General features: G+C 36.7%; 2 protein-coding genes across 7 annotated transcripts in view; both read left to right on the top strand.

Moving 5' to 3' along the window:
* PARP11 (poly(ADP-ribose) polymerase family member 11) overlaps positions 1–18,466 on the top strand; it is a 56,258-nt gene extending 37,792 nt beyond the window's left edge. For 4 of the 6 annotated variants that reach the window (XM_081310361.1, XM_081310363.1, XM_081310362.1 and 1 more), the window contains 5 exons: positions 1,205–1,280; positions 4,232–4,304; positions 4,384–4,514; positions 13,666–13,817; positions 15,527–18,466. In XM_081310361.1, the coding sequence (XP_081166487.1) occupies positions 1,205–1,280; positions 4,232–4,304; positions 4,384–4,514; positions 13,666–13,817; positions 15,527–15,843 (749 nt within the window). In that variant the 3' untranslated portion in view covers positions 15,844–18,466. Of the gene's footprint in view, positions 1–685; positions 759–1,204; positions 1,281–4,231; positions 4,305–4,383; positions 4,515–13,665; positions 13,818–15,526 lie in introns of all 6 variants that reach the window. The other 2 variants (XR_014024122.1, XM_081310365.1) reach the window with 2 other exon arrangements.
* Positions 4,381–22,706, top strand: part of CRACR2A (calcium release activated channel regulator 2A) — a 215,298-nt gene continuing 196,972 nt past the window's right edge. Inside the window, exon 1 of the mRNA XM_081310360.1 lies at positions 4,381–4,514. Within this exon, the coding sequence (XP_081166486.1) occupies positions 4,497–4,514 (18 nt within the window). The 5' untranslated portion in view covers positions 4,381–4,496. The remainder of the gene's footprint in view (positions 4,515–22,706) is intronic.

The following is a 22,706-nucleotide window of genomic DNA, read 5'->3' as shown; positions in this document are numbered from 1 at the left end:
AGGCCAACCCCGGGCAATTCAGTGAGACCCTGTCGCAAAAATAAAAAGGGCTGGGGTTATAGCTCAGTGTTACACCCCTGGGTTCAATCTCCAGTATCACAAAAAGTAAATATCTTTATCAAACAAATCGAGTTACATATACTAATAACTCAAGTTCCCCAACCCTCTATATAGTGATAGTATTTCAAAGATAGTTATTAGTACTTAACGTACACTATTTCAAAGTTATTAGCCCCAACCATTCTGCTACTAGTCAACTCAGCTTCTCTCTATAAACTGATAAAAGTAAACTCAAAATGAGATGGTTTAAGAAGATGGCACCACAGGTTTTGCACTATGTGCTGAGAAGATCTTGCTTTTTCCCTTGAACTGTAATGATGACAGTATGTGCCGAGTCTAGGAGAATACAGAGAGCCAGGACAAACTTTACACTAGCACTTGCCTGGGTGGGTGAACTCTTTGTTTAGGAATGAAATGCTGTCAAGTAGACAAGATAACCTGGCTAGAATCTTGAATTAAGACTTATGTGGGAATGAAGACATGGATCTGGTAAATATTGCCAAGGCTGAAATATAGATGAAAGAAGAAAATGATACGTTTAGTTATTAATTAATATTTTATCACTAGAATTGGTTATATAAGTATGTGTTGGGTCTCGCCAGGTTTTCTATTTTTTTTGGTTTAGGTATACAATTTAAAGAGAAGGCAAGAAATATGCATATTTTTGAAATTCTGTGAGTTGGTCAAGTTTTATAATGGTAATGTATCTCTTTTCTCATTTCCAAAATTCTTGGAGAAATAAATCAAAGTATATTTTTCCATTTAATAAGCCAAAACAGAAGGTTTAATATGATAATTTCTTTCTTTTTCTAGTACTCTTAACTTTCCTAAACTTAGAACTCTTGTATTTTATTGTCGGTATAACCTAAGCGCAGTACAGAAAGGAACAGACCCTGCATACTGAGCAGTGTATAAAATTAGCATCTTTATGTATGAGCTTAGGTCAAGCAATGAAGCTGTGCTCCCCTGAAGAGCACCTTTATGACAAGATGTATAGATGCATGGTAGAGTATACTCTGCTTGTCAGCTGCTCCCATATCTCCATGATTCCTGGTCATCATGTAGTGTGACTACTAATCTTCGTGACATTTTATAACATAGTTTGTTTCTATGGCTTATATAATATCTTTGTCTTTGTGTACAGAAATGAAGCAAATGAATCTCACCACTGGAAAGCAGCGCTTAATAAAAAGAGCTCCTTTTTCTATCAGTGCTTTCAGGTATTGTAAAGAGAATGGGGCAGAAAGGGTATTTTGCCATTTGATAGAGAAACTCATAGACTAACAATGTTTTATGAGTCAATAAATGACTTTTTATATATTAAATTGACTTTATTAAGTCTCTCATTTGTTGATAAAATAGCCAGTCATCTTCTGTCATCATTTCTTCTATTCTTTCCCCCTTTTGTTGTTTATTTATTGTTTTCAATTCTTGAGAATAGTGTGCACAGTAGTTACAAAATGTCTTATGGCCTTTGTAATAAACCCTTAAAATAATACACTGGTAAGTTTGAATTTTAACTAAAGATATTCTCAACAGAACCATCCACTTATTTAAGTCATAAGTCCTGGGTAATTGCCCACTTTGTATCTCCACTGATTTCTACTAGGCAACCCTTAGAAGTAATTTCAAGTCTTTAGCAATTAAAAGAGACCTAAGGAAAATGTTTGCACAACGGGGCAACAGGACAGCTCCCTGGATCTACACTGAAGATTTTCTTTTTGCTCTCTCTGGCTGTACATAGTCTGAAAAAAGAGGTGTACATGCCAGATTAAATATTTGTTATTCATATGAATGTAGTTGAAGGGAAAAACCTTAGAGCATGTCTCCTTTTTTAAAAAAAAAAATGATTCCTTAAGCAAATACTGAAATTCTTTTTTTTCAAAGAATTTAAAATGAAACAAAACTAAAATAGTAGCATGTGAATTGTACAAAATACCTGTTTGCTTCCTCCAAGGAGAATTTTTGAAAGGATTTGAGCAAAAGAAAGAAATTGAAAGAATTTGGGCAAAGGAATAAATATTTTAAGTTTCTATCAGTTCATTTCTCAATATTTGTGACTTATAATTTGCATTATGATTTAAAAGTTATTCAGATATTTATATGATAAATGTGCTAATACATCTATGGAATATAGAGAATATTTTTCTTCCACCTACATCATGGTCACATTCTTTAGTACTAGGAATACAAAAAGGAATTGCTTATCTTCAAAGAGCATGTAATCTGGGAGAAAAATGAGACATTATAATGGAAAATATTATTGGATGTGTTTTATCTGGTATGCCTTTGATGGGGGTAAGAAGCACAAGTTGGGGTCAAATACTGTTCTATCCACACTGTACAAATAATATAACAACAGCAGGAGAGGGAGAGAATTAAACAGAATGGAGGACAGCATGCAAGATAATAATAAAAGGGGAGGGTTAATTAAAGAGGAAAAATAGAGTGATGAAGGTCAGGTGCTGACATAGAAATGTTCATTGAAGACTATTAAACATTTATTTCAGGCAAAGCAAATAATTTATACCTCCTATTGACAAGGAATTAATCAGGCTTTGGGCTATAAAATTTTGTCTGTTTTTACTAGCTAAAAGATACTTAGGCATTTAGGAAAAATTTTTTGCTTGTTATAGTGAAAGAACTAATTTAGAGTTATTTTAGAATTCTCTAAGACCAACATGGATGAAGAATTTGAACATTCACACAGCTGCAAAAGAGAAATACAAATCAATATCAGGCTTAAAAAAAAACTATCAGATTGACAGAAATTTGAAAGCTTAATATCACACCTTTTTGGAGAGGTTTTTGGAAAATAGGCTTTCTCTATATTTCTTGTGAGAATGTTAATAAGGTGGCATGTGCACAGTATCTGTCAAAATCATGAATAAATATATAGTTTGACCAAAAATTTAATTTCAAAGTGTTATTCTTCAGATAGACCAATGGACATGTAAAGTGATAAATAGACAAACTTGTTCTTTGTGGAGTTCTTAATACCGTAGCAAAAAGTGAAAGACAAGCTGAGTATCATCAATAGGAGTCTGGATAAATAAACCACACACACACACACACACACACACACACACACACACACACACATTCATACAGTGGAATGCTGGGCATCTGAAAAATATTTAGAGTGCTTTTATTTATTCAACCAGTATTTATTGAGTGTCTACCATATGCCAAACTCTGTTATAGGCACTGGGAATGAGAATACTTTCTATGTGTTGATATGGAAAGATCTCAGATTAAGTGGATAAAAAGATGCAGAAATGTAGGCTATTTATGCTGCCATTTGTGTGAAAGAATAATTTGGCTTATATTTACCTAAAGAGATTCCAAAAGAACAAACAATTAAAAACAGTAATTACTTGGAGTAAGCAAGAAGAAAGAATTGGATAGAACAAGGACTGGAGTTGGAGGGACACTTCCCACTGCATTCTTCTTTATGCACAGTCATTTTTAATGATGTTGTTTTTTTCCTAAAATTAAAATGAGTTTGAAAAAATAAACTAAGGATAGGTTTGAAACTAATTTTTTTCCATTAAAATTTTTTCTATTTTCAATCACCAGAGAGGATTGGAGTGTTAGCTTTTACTATTAAACACCCCATCATCACTATCTTTCTTTGCTCACATCCAGTGGTTTGGACACTTTAGTTTTGAAAAGATTTCTGACTGCAGTAAGCGAATTAATGTGGATCACGGAAGAGAATTTTAGATTTGACTCAGATCTTGGAGTACATAAATGGCTGATAGAGTTTCACTTTTATTCAGTAGGCAATATAAATAAGAGCTTGGGCTTTTTTTTTTCCATCAGGAGTTTAATTTTTTTCCTTAGAAATACCTTTTCTCTAATCTTCCTTACATTTTAAAGAAATTTTAGAAACTTAAAAGAAAATAAGACAGAACTATATAATTATTTTTGAAATTTATTGGTGTGTAAGATTGGATATTTTTCATCAAAGTTTACTATTCAATACCTGAAAAAACAGCACACAGTAAGCATTCAATAAATATTTTTAAATAAAGAAACAAAGGATTGCACTTATTGCATTTATCATCATACCATGAACATGAAAATTTAGCTTCGGAGAAAATACTAAATTACTGGCAGTAATTATAATCAGCTTCTAATATTTTGTTTTATTTTTTGCTGTTTTAAGTTATATCTGTGAAAATGAGGCTATCCCTATGCCACCACACTGGGAGAATGTGAATACTGAAGTACCATATCAGGTAAGAGCAGGTCTGACTATCTATCCCTTGAAGAAATTAGAAAGGAGTGTAACAAAACCATGTACTCTTTTCTTCCCAGCTTATTTCTCTGCACAATCAAACACATGAATATAACGAAGTTGCCAGTCTCTTTGGGAAAACAATGGATCGTAACCGAATTAAAAGAATTCAGAGAATTCAAAATTTAGACCTATGGGAATTCTTTTGCAGGTAAGATGATCTCTGATCTGAACCTTCCTATCTGTAAAACTTATATAGTCTTAGAGATAGTGAAACATCAGTGTTTAATTGTATTAATTTCTACTGATGTCGACATGCTGATTTTATTTTGGCATATTTCTACCTGGCCTCTCAGTGCACTTCTTTAGCATTCCTGGAGGAGTAAAAGAGAGCTACTCTTCAAGTGAATCCCTGGCATTATAACTCGAAAAGCTTTCCCTGGGGGCTTAAAGATGTGCATCTTGACTGAAATGGACATTATAAGTCTCAGGAGCTGCTCAACTTTGTTGATGTGATTTTGTTTGGCTTAGCTTTTTATGTCAAATTAGAAACATTGTTGACTTTTTTTTTTTTTAAATAATTACACTTACACTATATTTTTGGGGGGATGGGGGCACCAGGAATTGAACTCAGGGGCACTTGACCTCTGAGCCAGATCCCCAGCCCTATTTTATATTTTATTTAGAGACAAAGTCTCACTGATTTGCTTGCACCTTGCTTTTGCTGAGGCTGGCTCATGATCCTCCTGCCCCAGCCTTCTGAGCCACTAGGATTACAGGCCTTTGCCACCGTGCCCAGCTACTTACACTATCTTACACAAAACTAGTCATTTGATTGTTTTGATTTAAAGAACAGTCTAAAACATACCTTCAAAATTCTTACTTAGCTTAGAGTTTATGTAGGTTTAAAATTTCAATTTAATTTTAGATTTAAGTTAAAAATGACCTCTTAGATTGCTCATTGTGCACAAAACCTAAAAATAAATCCCATTACAGAAAACTTGGAGGTATTGTTCAGATTAACCTGTTGTGCTGTATTTTTATAACAAATATTACTTAAAGTAAGTGGCTCTCTGAAATATTTTAATTAACATTTGTAGATGAGATTGGCTTCTAATATTTTTACTATGACTTTGAATTTTTTTTCAGAAAAATTTCAAACAAAAAAGTAGAGAGTCTAATATAAGGAAACCCATGTGCTCATCATCCTGCTTCAATATTTATCAAGATTTACCTCACATAGACTATCTCCTTTTTGTTATTGTTGTTGGTGAAGTATTTCAAAGTAAATCCCAGACTGTAACTCATTTCATTTCCATATACTGGACATTTAAACGACTTTTGTTTGGTAATGGTACATGGAATTCTTTCTTGGTTCTAACTGATTAGTTAAATATGGCCCATGTACGTTCCAGGTATAATTCTCATAGTTGTTTATAGTAAAATAAGCTGTGTTCAGCTTGTGTTTTTATAGTTTTGACTCTTTGTACCAAACCATCTTTTATTTCTGACAATAACTGTGTCTGACTTTGGAACATTTTTTTGGTTCTTGTTTGGAGGACTCTGTTTATAGAGGAAGATAGAAAAAAGCCTTTGCCCCCTTTGATTTTATTACCTCAGTGACTGTTTTTCTGAAATGGGTTGTTGAAAACTTGATTTTTTATTTTTAATCAGACCTCTAAAGTAGAGCTCATATTGATCTCCATAATTTGAGTTCCAAATAAAACCTACTGTAAAAAACCATTCCAGTGGGGATATGGCGCAAGCGGTAGCGTGCTCGCCTGGCATGCGTGCGCCCGGGTTCGATCCTCAGCACCACATACAAACAAAAGATGTTGTGTCCGCCGAGAGCTAAAAAATAAATATTAAAAATTCTCTCTCTCTCTCTCTCTTTAAAAAACAAAACAAGACAAAACCAAAAACCAAACAAACCATCCCATTGAATCCCTAAAACATTTGATACTAAGAATTTCACTGCAAACAGTCTTATGTGGAGATGCCATGATTTTTTTGTATTGTCAGCCTATAGAAATCTGTGATGGTAAGTGAACTTGTCACCTGCTGTAGCATTGCAAAAATACGTAGATCTCATTGCAGGGGCAGCCTGTCATTCTGACATCTCCCTGTAAAACTAAAATAACTTAGTCAATCTCATTATCACATAACCTATGACTCACCATATAGATAGTCAGGCCCACAAGAGTCCATCAGGGATCAGTTTATATGTCACTTGGGCCTTTCTTACTTCCCTCCCTTCTTTCGACAAATATGTTTTTAGCACCTGATTTGTGACAAGTACTGTTCTTAGTACTTGAGATATAATGATGTACGGAACTATAGATTAGATGAAAAGGCAGGCCTCTGCTACCCAGAAATATAGGGATGAGCACAGGGCATCATGGGAGCACAAAGTGAGGGTTTCTGTCCTCCCTTGCTGACAAAAGTAGGGTGTGGATTATGGAATGGGGTATATTAGATAACACCTCCTAAGGCAGGTGTCAGTTAAGCTAGACACAGATAGAATAGAGAAAGGACATCCTAGGCTTTGGGAACAGCATGGGCCAAAGTCTGGATATAAGAAAAGAATATAGAAAGTTGAGAGAATTTCAGATTGAATAGAAAATTACCATGAATGGTGAGACAGGAGGCTAAAAAAGTAGTCAATAGGGAGAGCTTGTGGGAGTTTATATCAGAACCACTGGGTGGTTGTATAATTTTATTCAGTAACCTTAGTTGAATTCAGTTGATCCGGAGAGTTTGCAGGTGCCAGACTTTATAAGGGCTTTATAAGCTAAACTAAAAGATTCTCTTTCCCTGGAATGGTAGAAAATCCTTGTAAGACTTTAAGCAAGAGGGTGATGGATCTGATTTGAATTTTAGAAAAATAATTCATCAAGCCATACTGTGGGGAAGGTTTCGAAGCAGTGGTTCTCAACTGGAGTGATTTTGCCTACTAGGAAACATTTAATAATGACTGGAGAAATTTTTGATTGTCACATGGTGGGTTGGAAGGTGCTAATGTCATCTATTAGATAGAGACCAGGGATACTAAACATCCTACAATATATAGGACTGCCAGAACAAAGAGTTATCCAACCCCAAATATCAATAACGTCAAGGCTGAGAAACTCTTATTTAAAGGAATCACAGTTTGAAGCATGGAGATCAAGTTAGAAAATTATTTCAGTAATTAAACTGAGACACAGTGGGTGGCCTAAACCAAAGTGATATCTGTTGTATATAGGCAAAGGGGACAGACAGTTTTGAGATCTTGAGTATATAAAATGGTGGGACTTGGTGCTTGAATTAATGTGTGTGATGGGGTAGGTAAATGAGACAGAAAAGGTAACTCCCACATTTCTGGACTATTTGTTTTAGCTGACTAAAGGATATGAGTAGAAACAGGCCTTGGTCTTTATAGGGACAATGGAAGGTTCCCTGGTGGTTGATGTACAGCATTTGATATATAAGTCAAGAGCTTAGGCAAGTAGTTTAGAGACAAAGGCTTTGGAGTTTTTAGAAAATATGGGGCAATATAAACTATAGGGATGAGTAAAGATGACCAGGGAATGTGTATAGATTAAGAATAATTAACCAAACTCTGGAAGGAATGAACAGAGAAAGAGAAAACCTAAAGAGGAAAGGAAGAAGTATCAACCATGGAAGGTAAAAGAAAACCAAAAGAATGTGGAGTTGCAGAAGCTGAATGAAGAAAGTAGTTTATCCAAATATATATCATCTGCCAGGCCCCATACTGAAGAAATGCCAAGAAAGATAAATATTAAAAATGTCCTTTGGGCTTTGTAACCTAAAGATCATTGGTAACCTTGATCAAAGCATTGGTAGATGCTATATTGTGTGTACAAGCAAATGTCAACAACTCTTAAGAAGCTTGGCAGTGACAAGGATGAGAAATGTGAGAAGATAGAGAAAATGTTTAAGGAAAAGTGTTTTTGTTATGTTGTGTTGTTTTAATTTAATGATGAGTGAGATCTGAGCTTTGTGATTGGAAGGAACCTATAAAGGAGAGTTTAGAGACATGAGAAAAAGGGGGAAGCATAATTGATAGATTAAGACTCACAAAGAGGCATGACAGAATGGAATTCAGAGAACACATGTTAGAAAGGAGGGAGAGAGAGTGTCCAGTTAGATTGGTAGGTAAATAGAGATAGAGGATGAGGAGAAGAGCTAGGTTAGAGTCTCATGCCTTCAGTTTCTATGTGAAATAAGAAATGAAGTCACCTACATAGAATGAATTGTTGTTAGGAAGGTGTGGATAAAGAGGGAAAAGGAAAAGGGATAGGAGAGATTTGAAATGGACACTGTGGAAAATGGGAGAGAAAGAGCTAACTTGGGAACCATAGGATTTCTGTCAGTGTTGAGGATTTAGCTGAGATTGGAATATGTGAATTTCCAGTGGAAATCATGGGAAATTTTCTGTGATTCACATCAGCAGTATAAATATAAGAGTAGATAGGAGAGATGATGAGATTGATCCAGAGTTGGGAAGTATAAGACAGCTAGGAAATAAGATCTGTGAAAACTTCTGTCTCCTTAAGAATGTAGATATTGATAGATCAGATATTCTCAAAACTGACTGCATATCAGAGTCTCCGTGGAGCTCTTTAGCAAATAGAGATGCCTGACACTTGTCCTAGATTCAGCAAATCAGAACCTTTGGGTTTTGAAAATTTCCTCTCTTAAAAGGTCTATAGGTGTTTCTGATGTTCATCCAGAAGGGAAGACCACTGATCTAAACCTAGGTAAACTTCATTGCAGCACATGAAGACATTCCTGCTCCAGTGCAGAGCATGTGACATACACAATTTAGCTTTTCTGGCACTCTGGTCCCTAAGATGGAGGGTAATATTGAGATGTCTTTGAGAAAGGGTGCCACAGTACTTTTAGTAAGTTCAGAAGTAATTGTGGGTTTGGACACAGTTTGGCAGGGCTGTGAAGAATTTAGTGTAGTCCTGTGTCTTTCCTTGCAGGTTTAATCGAAGTTCAAGAGGCCCTGAAACTCAACTCTATCCTTTCTGGAACCCTAAAGATATAGTCTGTGAGTGTCCACATTTCTTGCGTGCCTTCATCATGGACACTTAAATAAATAAAACTTGCTGTGGGGATATGGAGCTTTAACCACCTTCCCAGCCCTGCCTCCGGCAGAGATGTTTGCTCCATCCAATCCAGTAACCAGTTTATCATTGCCTGCTGATGGCCACACTCCAGGCTGTTTAGGCCACAGTTTATTTATAATATCTAAGATACACTGGAGTAAATTTTCAAACCAAGATTCATTTTAATCTGTGCCTGAAATATAGTGACAAGTGAACATCCTGATTTTAGAGTGAATTCTAGTCATTATAGCTCATGGAACTTGACCTTAGAGGGATGTGTTTTAAACACATTTTTACTTTAAAAAATGGTATGAATTCATGAATGCCAAACTAATAGGATTGCCATAGTGGTAATTTGGAAAGTTCCTTACAGTCTAACTTGATTTTTATGAAGTAGTGGAGAAAGTTTCTTACGTTGAAGACACAGTATGCCAGGTCATAGTACAAAGAGAAAAATTAGTAGAAGTCATGCAAAGAGTAACTTGAATGGTATGCATGCTTTCTTCTTTAACATTTTTATCAGGAACTTAGATGAAAATGTAGAAGACTTGCTTATCATTCTTGTGAAAGATTCAAAACTAGAAGGGGTAGTTTATTTGTTTCGTGAGTGAATCAGTAGTCAGAAAGACCTTGGAAGATTGTAAGTAGGTCAAAACATACACTATCTTTTTTATAATTATTTTTCTTTGTTAAAAAAGGAAGAGACGTACATTATAAGAAAAGAAAAAGTGAGACATAAAGTTCTAAAACAGAAAGTTGGTATGTATAATTTGTTCTTGTAAAAACCTGTGTTTTTTGTGAAATAAATAATTGCTTACTGCATATCCCTCTAATGTCAGGCTCAATGGTCTGGAACGATTGTTGCAGTAGATCAAAGCATATGCATTTAATTTTGATACATATTATTGAATGACTTGAGAAAGATCATAGACATTTTAATTTCTGTCATTTAAATGAATGTATACATTTCTCCACATATTCACTGAGCTTCATGTTGATAAAATTTGTTGACTTGAGGGATGGATAAATTTGTTGTTTAATTTTTATTTTTTAAATTACTATATCAAGTTTAAAGCTTAACTGTAAGAAGTCTACAGATTAGATTGTACAAATTCATCAAGCTCAGAGGTCTGGTTTGAAAAGTCTTGGGAGTTTTAATTGACTGCACACATTAGATAAGCAGTTTTATGCCTCTGCTACAAAACTGAATTCAGTGGTTTTGGTGAAGTCAGTGCTGTCTGATGATACCTGAACTCTATTTCTATTTCTTTTTTCTTTTTTTAAAAGAGAGAGTGAAAGAAGAGAGAGAGAAAAAAAGAGAGAGAGAGAGAGAGAGAGAGAGAGAATGAATTTTTAATATTTATTTTTTAGTTCTCGGCGGACACAACATCTTTGTTGGTATGTGGTGCTGAGGATCGAACCCGGGCAGCATGCATGCCAGGCAAGCGCGCTACCGCTTGAGCCACATAACAGTTTGCCGCAGTTTTGGCTAGGCACAGAATCACGAGCCACCACACAGCTTTGTAGATTCAAACAGCAATTCTTTATTCCCGAACTCACACCGGCCTCCACACACGTTCTGGGGCAATCCCAGTTCTGCTGCCACACAATTCACCTACTCCACGAGGCTTTCTTCCCAAAATGCTCTCTGGAGAACTCAACGGGAGCTCAGGCAGCAGGAACGCCCTATTTCCAGCAGCAATAATCCTCAACATCGAACTTCCCTAAAATCCAAGGTCTTAAACTGGGAAGCCCTTAACCCAAGGACCGGGATACTTCCTCAAACCTGATCAGCTCTAAACCCGGATCCGCCTTGGTCTTTGAGCAAGGTCACCTTACATGCAATGTCAACAGCGAAATCATTAACATGGGGTACGCTAGCAAGGAAATTTTGATGCGTCATTTCTACTTGGTAATGGCTCTCAGCAACAGTTATTAACTAGAAGGTATCTAGCAGATTTGTGTTAGCTAAAGAAGGTCCCGTAAAGAGAAAGACCTGGAAGCATTGCTGTGTGAAGACTAATTGAAGGAACAGTGCTAGGAGCCACAAGCAAATAATATGATGCATGGCACTTTAGGTTGTAAGGTGACGCCAGCTAGCCATTGAGATGATATGATTATGTTAAGATTTACATTCATATGGAAATTGGACTCCTGCTGTTCATGTTGACCTGTTACGGGACTCCTGGAGAGTTCCCATTGGTTGGGGAAGGATAGTAGGAGGGAATTCCGGGGGAGGTGGGGGGGGGGCTTTCCTGTTCCGTAGACGTGGGTGGACCGGTTTTTGGCTTGCCGGCGTGTACAGAGTATTGGCGGCTTTTTCAAAAATAAAGTTTTATTCCTGCTTGAGTGGCTTGTGATTCTGTGCCCAGCCAGACTGAGGCAGAACAGTATATGTTTAACCTACAGAAGAAAGCCCAATGAGATGTTCATACTTATGTGGGGGTATTTATAGAGTTGTTTTAAAAGAGTGATTCAAATTGTTCTGTGTTCAGAACAATGACAACTAGTCAGTAGAAATAATGGGAAGGCAGATTTTGGTTCAGTGTTGGGTGAGAGTACTTGTTGAGAGCCACAGCCGAAGGCGCCCTAGCAAACTTCCAGCTGCCAGCTGATGATTGGCTCACAGTGGCCCCAGCAAACTTCTAGCTGCCAGCTGATTGGCTCCTCTGTGGTGATGCTCATTGGGTTGTTTCCCTGCCCTTTCAGACTTCGGAGCTGCTCATTGGGGGACCTTATTTGGCTCTCTAACAATTACAGCTGATCATAAATAGAATGAATGTTCTGTCTTGCAAAGCAGTAAGTCCTTGATACTGGAATGAACTTAAACAGGCATTAAATAGTTAGCTATCACAGGTGTAAAGGGGAGGGATTATTTTTAAAATGTCTTTTAAATGAAATATTTTGAAAGTAAAATGCAGCAGATAAATTTTCAGACACCTGTATGCCTACCAGATTTAACGCTTTAATACTTGCCCCACTTTCTTCATCTTTGCATATTGTTCTTTTAAAAGTATAAAACATGACATATACAACTGAAGTATTTACACTGTCCTCTTCTGGTCTTCTTCTTTACTTTTCTATAATGCCTTCTTGTTTATATTTTCATAGTTTTTTACTACATACATATCTCTATTTACAATATACAGTATTATTTTGAGAAATGTGTGTATATTTGCAACATTCTTTTTACATCCAAGATTATTTTTCAAATCTACTGTTAATGCACGTCAGTCTGGTTTATTACTCTTAACTTTGATATGTAAATATATAATTATATATTCATTTTTCTGTGAAAGAATTCGGGGCATTTAGTTTTTGTCTTTTCAGTTACAATTCGTTCTATATTGAATGTCTTCTTATGTGTTAAAAGAGATGTGCCTGTTGGAAGAGCTGGGTGTGGTGGTACATGTTTACAATCCCAAGGACAGGGATGGGCGGGGGAGACTGAGGCAGCAAGATCACAAATTTGAGGCCAGACCCAGCAATTTAGTGAGACCGTGCCTTAAAGTAAAATACAAAAAAGGCTAGGCATGTAGCTCAGTGGCAGAGCACCCTGGGTTCAATCCCCAGTACCAAAATAAATAAATAAATAAAGATGTGTCTGTTTGAAAGAAAGTTAAACTTGATGACTTAATGTTCCTTCCATCCATAATATCCCCAATTCACATCAATTCAACTAATATATTCTAATCTCTGGAGATAGAAAGATGTGCCCCAGCTCAAAGAATTCGCTGTCTAATGACCCTGTGAGCTTTGTATTTAATTATTTATAATCTCATTTATAGGCATCTATAAAGCTTAGCTGGTTTAAGCTATCAATTACCTTTACTATGATGAAGCATAGTCTAGATATCTATATTTTGGGGGAAATTTTTTTAAAAATTTTTTTCTTGGTTTTTTGGTAGTGGGCCGGGGAAGGGGAATGCTGGGATCAAACTCAGGGTTTTGCACGTGCTAGGTGAGCATTCTAACACTGCACTACATCTACAGCCGCTTTTGGTATAATTTTCAACCTTTAAGCTCAATTTAATTAATAATTTTTGAGGAGATGATTTAAGTGTCCAAGAGCATTGGAAATTATGTCTTTTCGAAAACTGCTTTGTCTACTTAGGATTTATATTAAAGATGTATTTTTTTGTCTTAGCCTTTCTGTTGAACATTGTTCTTTAAAAAATTACTAAATGCTACTTATGGTCTGTTTCTGTGTGTGCTTTTGTGTCCTTATGTGTATTGTGTTTTTAGGAAAAAGGCTCAGCTCAAGAAAAAAAGAGGTGTCCCTCAGATTAATGAACAAATGCTATTTCATGGTACCAGCAATGAATTTGTGGAAGCAATTTGCATTCATAATTTTGATTGGAGAATAAATGGTATACATGGTGCTCTCTTTGGGAAAGGTAATTATCAGAATTCCAGGTCCAAATTTAGTTCTAGGATTCTCTCTCTTCTTTAGAGATAATTGACAGTTATGTAATTCAGTAGTAGTTAAAAGTTACTGTCCTGGATGTTCAGGCACATCCTCAGAGTTTCTGAGCTGCAGATAAGTCAATTCTTACGTGCACAGGATGAAGTAAGACTCTTACACTTCTGTCAAATTAAATAACTCCCCAAGTTCTAGTTATTCATACGGGGCATCATGTCCATGTTGAAGAATTTTTGCATTATATGTAACATCCAGGTATAGTCTTTTATATGTATAAGCCTACACACTAAATTGCTTTATGGAAAAGATAGATAGATAGATAGATAGATAGATAGATAGATAGATAGAGTGATAAAATAAGTTAATTATATTATGCACCAGTATAGGTACTAGTGATTTTATTTTTATTTTATTTTTTACAAAATAATAGGTGAGAATATTAATGGGCAATAAGGAGTAATTGGGGAAACTTTATCTTATTTCTAATGTTATGAAAATCTAAATTCTCTAGTTTATGCCACAACTCAAGCAAATTAAGGAAAGATGAGGGGAAAAGGTCAGGGATGGATATTTATTTTTCTAGTCTTTACTCTGTACCTTACTTCAGCAAAAGAATTATGATGTAGGATTAAGATATGCTACATTTTGAAAAAGTAAATTAATTTAAAAAACCTACAGAAAAGTCCATCTCATTTATTGAACTGTAAGAGGGTCAGAAAAATCTTAACACAAATCCATTGATATTAAGTAAATATGACACTTTGTAATTCCAAAAATGTTTAGAGTAAGTATTGCCTTAATGATAATTTTTACTGTCTACCTTTTCTAAAGAGTCAGCTTCTGTTGAGTTTTCATGTTTAGAAATTGAACTGGTCAAATTGTTATAAAGTATTCTGACAGGAACAGCTATGTTAGTCAGCTTTATGTTACTATAACAAAATACCTGAGACAACTTAAAAAGAGGAAAGGTGTTTTGGCTTATACTTTCACAGTTCCCTTTGAGAGTATTCCCTCAGTGACCTAAGACCTCCCACTAAGTTCTGCCTCTTTGCATCAAGCTGGGAACTAAGCCTTCAACACATTGCCTTTGGGGAACTTTTAATATCGAAACTGTAGCAATAGCTTTGTACTCTCAGAAATCTTTTTCTGGACATAAAGTTCTGTTATTTCCAGAATTGTTATTGGATTATAACCATGTATCTAGAAGTATGGTTTCTTGGGGTTTGAACTCATCTCTGTTACTTGAAGTTTTCTATGTCATCTCCAGAGCTTAGCTGAGGGAGGAGTCTTAGTAGAAAGAAATAAAAGTGGGAAGAAGGTCCACATGATAAAAATTCAGGTCCTGCCACACTTTTAATCACAGAACAGTTTTATTTACTGGGCTTCTTTGCAAGACTTTTTGAAAACAGAAGTCTGGTATCTGCAGTTTAGTGGGAGTGGAGGAGGGTATTGGCAAGGTCTGGCGTATACCAATAAATCTATGCCTCTGGCAGTCTGCACTGCAGCTGTCCCCAACAGATGGATTTCTATTCTTTCCTTAAGGATCTGCAGATGAGGAAATTCCACATCTATTTTTGTTATACAATTCCATGAGTCTATTCTCCTGACAATTAGAATGTTTTTGTTTATGTTTAGTATATTCTTAGGAGTAATCTTGGCTCTTTTTGGTCCTTTTTGTTCAAGGAACCTATTTTGCTAGAGATGCTGCTTACTCCAGTCGCTTCTGCAAAGATGACATAAAGCATGGAAACACATTCCAAATTCATGGTGTCAGCTTGCAACAGCGGCATCTATTTAGAACATATAAATCTATGTTTCTTGCTCGAGTGCTAATTGGAGATTACATAAACGGAGACTCCAAATACATGCGACCTCCTTCCAAAGACGGGAGCTATGTGAATTTATATGACAGCTGTGTGGATGATACCTGGAATCCAAAGATCTTTGTGGTTTTTGATGCCAACCAAATCTATCCTGAGTACTTGATAGACTTTCATTGATTTCACTTCCAAATCTCAGTGGTCAAGAAGTTTTGTTCTTTCTTGCAGGAAGATTTGCTCTCCTGTCATCTAGCCACTAAATGTTAAATATCTGATACTTTTGAAACAGATATGAAAAAAAAAAAGTGGCCTCCATGTAAAAAGACATACTGACTATAAGGTTGGTTTTTTGTTGTGTTGTTTTTGTCTGTTACCCATAGTCTTGTTAAAAATTAATACCATTGCCATTTTAACACACAGAATGAGAGATACCATTCCAGATTGAATTAGCTGAGTCTCAGTTACCATGGTCATACAGTCTTTAAAGTTTACATATGTGTGATCAGGATAAATGATTTTAGTACAAATGGACTTATTCATCTATGTTCAAAAAATAAAAATATAGACATATATGTCCCTGTAGAGGAACTGATCCTTTATAAATTGAATTTTGGTATTACTATTTAGCAATTGACATGTTGGTTTTTTGGAATTCTGAAGGGGATAATTAAAATCCTGAAACAGTCTGGGCACTTTGATAGAAATAAGAAACAAAACATTATTTGCAGTGTTATCAGACACGCCAGAAGGAGAAAACCAAGACAGTGCTCTGCTTCTAGTTACCTTAGGATACAGGCTGCAGTCTCTGACTTACTCATGTTATTTTCTTCTGTCTCCTGCACATGAATTGACAATAGCTGCAGACCGTAATCAGTCCACAGTCCATCCACCAGGGCTCTTGAGTTCTTGAACCAAGACTTGCTATACAAGGTTTTTACCACATCTTCAAAGTGCAGCTTTTACTTATTGTTTAAAACATTTCTTTCCCCTTTGTGTTACAGTCCCTCCAGTGATCACCTCTAAGATGTTTTTATCGACCCTACTACAACACACATAGCTTTTCAACAGTGATTCCTAAAATTCACATTTCTAAGAGGTATCTCTCCATTTTGAATGATTGCAGAAGTGGGATGCTTGGAAAAAAATCTAGTTTATCCTTTTAAATAGCACTTGACAACCTCCTAACCCTCTTGAAAAGTTAGATACAATTAATGATTGTTATTTAATGGTAGTTGGTTTACCTGTTCCATCTATTTTGCTGTTCTGTTGTAAGGAAGAATATGTAGTATTGGATCAGCTTCCTTCCTGTCCGTGTTCTAGCAGAAGCTAGACAACAACTTGGTAGGATGTCGTGCAGTTCAAGTATAGGATGAGGAATTGCCCATGATTGTTGAGAGTCTTTCCAACATTGATTTTTTCCATGATTCTTCCTGAAAAGGAGAACAGCTGTGCCAAGCCTTTCCCGGAAAACCTTTTTCTAACTTCATAATACTGAATTCTCTCTCCATTATCCTCACCCAGTGAGGCTAAGTGTTTCTGAACTCAACTTAACTTTCAGTAAGTATCCATGCCTGTATTTTTCTCTCTAATCATTTTAATTGGGGGGCATCTAGAAATAATAAAAGTATAATATATGATCAGGGATGGTAATTCTTTAAGTGCAATATATCAGCAGATTTGCATTAGAGCCCAGAATATATATAATTGTGCAGTGATAAGAAAATAAGTAGTGCACAGGAAATTGTGTACATAATACGTTGAAACAAAGCAGCAACAAAGATTTCCTGACTCAAATATGCACGTTTGCTGCTGGTTTAGATGAAGTGCCGTGAATATATGGAAAGAACCTATTTTAAAAACATGCAAAGAGCATCATGGAAAAGTCACTGGAGATAAAGCCACTAAGCTGCCATGGAGAGGTAGCATACCATGTCTCTAGACTAATCCAGAAAAACCAATGTCAGAGATATTAGAAATTCAGATTTTCAAAATCTTTCTATTCTGTTTATTTATTTACTTATAAAAAATGTTGAAACATTTTCAACATGGCCATCTCTCCTCTCCCTACCCAACTTAACATGCATACCTGTCTCTGCACTTGAATAACTGCTAAAGTATTGGGGAGTTATTTTTATTTTAGACATGTGTAGATCTTATCTCGGGGTGACTAAGAGCCCAGAGTTAAGTATTTTCAAGCATACTTGTGCGAACTTTGAGCCTGCTTGGTTTATGTGAGGTAAGTATAATGTACACTGCAGCAAACATTATAAGAAAGTACTGTACTATTCTCATGTGAGAATGTGCTGCCAACTCCCCTTTTATTTAAAAGAAAACCCCTGATTTTGATATGTATTTTAAAATATGATAAAGTTCATCAAAGTTAAAATTTTATTTCTTTGTTTTAGTCAGTAAGTGAAGATGAAAGTCATATGATTGGTTGAGAAATCAGGCTGGACATATTTGTTTGCCATCATTTCCTCTGGTCATTACATAGTGTGGGTTAGGAGAGTAAGGAGAAGCTATTCCAGGTTAATGACAAAAGGTTTTTAAAACTCTTCATTGGATAAATTCCAGCTAGTAGTGACTTTCCTGTTTTTCACTTTGGTGATACCAGCCTCAGGGTACAAATAAATGTGTTTATATAAAAAAAAAAAATTCCATGAATCTTTTAGTTAACAAACAGGAAGGTTTTGTATTAGTACATCATTTCATTTCTGGACTGTTGATAGTGATGATTTGGAACTATTTTAAATATATGGATATGTTGTTTTTACATTTGGTGATTAAAGCTTTCTGTAGTAGGTTTTGGTTGTCTGTGTATGTCATATATTTGTTTCTTCAATCTCTGTTTCTCATCTCCACCTTGCATTATTTAAGCGCAAGTTTTCAGCTCTAACTTAATGGACTCCCAAGGAGTTTTTTGCCTGTAGGCTCCTACGTACCACAATTGCTGAAGGGGAATGTCCCTCGTTCTTAGTTTGAAATACCATGAGCCACAGTTAATCAATAACCTGTGGAGAAAATAATTTACTCAATCTATGCTGTTGAGAATTCCAAAACAGATCAAGGCTGGGAACCAGTAGCTGTCCTTTCCTTTGTGGGTGCTCTCCTGGCTCAGAGGAGCAGTTCTGGGGGTGGGGTGCCTGTAGTCATCCAAGGAGTACACTTCCTACAGCCCTTCTAACCTCCAACCACTCCCAGTATGTCCGTGACAAAAGTAAAAACATTCCATTTAATCTGTAAGCTTTGATTGGCAAAAAAGGAAGATCTCAAAGGATATCCTCATTTTAGAGCTGAGAGAAATGAGGACAGAATGATTGAGGTTTGCCAGTGGACACAGTCTAGTTTTCCACTTGCTAAATATCATGTCTCAAATGTGCATAAATTTGAACTAGTTACTAAGACTCATTGTGATGAAAAGTCACTCAAGCTTTCATTGATGGCGAAAAGTATGACATCTTTACAAATTTGTTGCTAGTACATTCAGGTCGTTGAGGTCACCTCCCAAGTTGCCAGGAATAACATAAGAAACAATCCTCTAATGACCCCAACCATTTTAGCTCCCACATTTTTCTCTCGTTGGGGAAGTATTTTCTGTTTTGTTTTCTTTTTCTGTACACATTTTTTTATTGGTAATTGTAGTTGTACATAATGGTGGGTTTGTTGTTACATATTAGTACATACACATACACATAAATATAATATGACAATATAATTTGGCCAGTTCATTTCTTTTTTTTTGTTTGTTTTTAAAGAGAGAGAGAGAGAGAGAGAGAGAGAGAGAGAGAGAGAGAGAGAGAGAGAGAATTTTTTAAATATTTATTTTTCAGTTTTTTGGTGGACACAACATCTTTATTTTATTTTTATGTAGTGCTGAGGATCGAACCCAGTGCCCCACGCATGCCAGGTGAGCGCGTTACCGCTTGAGCCACATCCCCAGCCCAGTTCATTTCTTTTGCTTAAAACAAAAAGTCAGTTCTTGATGAAATTTATTTTCTTTTTATGGTAAAAGAGAAAAATAAAAGATATGAAAAATAGCAAAGAAAGGAGAAGCAAAAGTATTGGCACATTCAAGTGTGCTGGTTCATGCCTATAATCCTGGCTACTCTGGAGTCTGAGGCAGGATAATCATAAGTTTGAAGCCAGCCCATAGGTCAGTGGTACAGTGCTTGCCCAGTGCATATGAGGCCTTGCATTCAATTCCCATTATGTGGGGAGGGGAACCAGAGAGAGAGGGAGAACGAGAGACAGGGTCTCACTATGTTGCCCAGACTGACCTCAAACTCCTGGGCTTAAGTGATTTCCCATCTCTTTCAAGTGACTGGGACTACAGGTGTACACCACTACACCTGGCAAAAAAAAAAAAAAAATATATATATATATATATATATATTATTAGAAACTTGAATAAAGTCATTTAACTTACTTCTATCTCTTTGCACTATATGCAGAAAGAGTTTTGATGAAGTAGCCTGCCTCACTTCCCTGTATCTTTGACTTAAAACCCATGTTCCTATCTCATGAGAAGCCATTTAAAAATGAATAAGGCCAATGCTGAGTTCTTAGATACATCGCCACATGGCAAAAAAGCTCAACTGAAAGCTCAATTTTATGATGTTGCTTGGTATAACATGATAGAAGAAATGAACATTTCAAGCAAGTATGAAGTACACAATTACTTGGGGACTGCCTAGTTTCTATGAGTCATCTATACAAGAAGAGGTGAGCCCTAAATATCTGGGGAAAAATTCATCTTTTCACCTTCACCTTTTCCAAAGTAGTTTATGTCTCATATCTTCAGACACTGAGATGAAAGTGGTTTTGAGAGCTCATGTAGTCTGTCTCTTTCCCCTGCCCCTTCCTATACTGAACTGTGCTTGATCCATCACAGGTAAAAAGATGCCTAGTTATTCCTAACACCCAGGCAGTGAGTTCCTTCCTATCGCTGATCTAAGTTTTCTGCTGTAAGGTTACGTAATCCATTTTCTCAACTTTAATTGCTTGGCTGTCATTCTTCAGTACTGCAGGCTGAGAACTTGGCTTTCAGTTGAACTCTTTTGCTGTGTGGCTACGTATCTAAGAGCTTAGTATTGGCCTTATTCATTTTTAAATGGCTTCTCATGAGATTGGAACATGGGTTTTATGCCAGAGACATTAGTGTTTCCTGCAGCTTCTTAGCTTTGCTGTACCCTCTCCCAAGAGGTTAGACACTAGGCTACTTCTTACTCTGTGGCTTAAACAGACTTCACTGTCAAACCACAGTACAAAATCTAATTAAAATCATTTTTGCCATATCAATTATAAATCCAGACTGGTTCTGTTTAAAACATACATTTTTTTCCTGAAAGGCTTGTTATGCTGTGAAGTGTCTCAGATAACATGGAAGCTTCAGGTATTATTGTAATACCTGCAAACATGCAGCAGTTTTTTGTTTAATTTTGTTTTCTTCTGATATGAAGTCTCACTGTGTTGCCAGGCTGGCCTCAAATTGCTGGGCTCAAGTGATCCTCCTGTCTTAGCCTCCCGAGTATCTGGGACTACTGCAGGCATGTGCTATCACATGAGCTATAAACCTGTGTTTGATGAACACTCTCAGAAAATCAGTGTTCAGGCATATTTCCTCCACAAGCACCAATTTTAGAACCAAATAATCTGAATTTTATTTGTTTTTGGGTACCAGAGATTGAGCCCAGGGGTGCTTAATCACTGAGCAACATCTCCAGCCCTTTTTATTTTTGAAACAGGGTCTCACTAAATTTCTCAGAGCCTCACTAAGTTGCTGAGGCTGGCTTTGAACTTGTAGTACTCTTGCCTCTGCCTCCTGAGCCTCTGGAATTACAGTCATGCACCACTGTGCCTGGCCTCTAAATTTTATTTCTGACTTTGCTGTTTGACTCAGTGTAACCTTGGACAGCTCACCAGAGGAGGGAAGGTAAAATTCATGGAAGACCACACTCTTGTTAAAAAGACCTGATAGAGCACAATTAGATTTTTCTAAGTAACATCTGACCCGACTGAGGGTGACTTTTGAGTTTGGGTCAGGAAAATGTATTAAGAAAGAAATAATGGCTTGGAGTAGAAAGGAAAGGGGATTGACCTGATTCTCCTTGAAACTTTGCCACTAATTAGCACCTCTACTCCCCTTCGAGTTCACCATTCTGGGTTCCTGTACATGTTGCTCCAGGCAGTGAACAAGTCAAATATGGCCTCTACTCTTATGGGACTTCCAAGTCTAGTGGGGAGGACCTACTGGTGAGAAAGCGACAAGCTTTATCAAGGGGAAGTTCACAAGAGCCTGAGGCAAAGGGATTTAGCCTACCCTAGGGAACTAGGGAAGACTCCCTCATGAAGTGACATTTGAATGTGGAGATGGGAAGAGTCCTGGGTGTTAATTAGATGAAGGATGGTTTATCCCCTTGGCCACACCCATCTGTGCCATGTCAGGCTTTGGGATGATGAGAGAAACAACCTATTGGTAAAGGCAGGTTGGAGCATTTTTGTCATTACAACTTAGGACTGCAGTCAAAGCCATCAAAATGTCTTGCCCTGAACCCCTGCACCTGGTCCTAGGGGGTTAGCTTTAAGGCATCCGTGTGTGGAGAGGAGAAGGGTGTGAACACCTGTGTAACTTATAAGAGAATCGAGTGCTTGTTAGATCCAGGGGTTCATTTTGTCTGCCTTTGCTCATCCCTTTCGACCCTCCCAACCCAAGGACACACACTTTCCTCCCTTCTTCCTTGAAAATGCCATTTATTGAAGCATGGCTGTGCAGTCAGAGATGTCCAGGTTGATCCCTGGCTTCACCACTTACCAGATATTTGACCTTGGGGAAGTTACTGAATCTCTTGGTGCTTCTGTAAAGTTGGGATGATAGTAATAGCACCTACTCAGAGGGTTGTGTGAAAATGAGATAAAGTACTGTCTGGAAGTGTTTAGGAGAATGCCTGGACAAGCCTCCATTAAGATTTGCGGTATTAATATGTTCGGACCCTCCTCTTTCAGGAAGCATTCCATTTCTAAAACAACCCTCACAAAGCTAGGAT

Source organism: Spermophilus citellus (genome assembly GCF_964194105.1).
Source record: "Spermophilus citellus genome assembly, chromosome: 10".
Taxonomy (NCBI): domain Eukaryota; kingdom Metazoa; phylum Chordata; class Mammalia; order Rodentia; family Sciuridae; genus Spermophilus; species Spermophilus citellus.
Note: the sequence above shows the minus strand (reverse complement) of the source record. Positions and strands in the feature narration are given on the sequence as shown.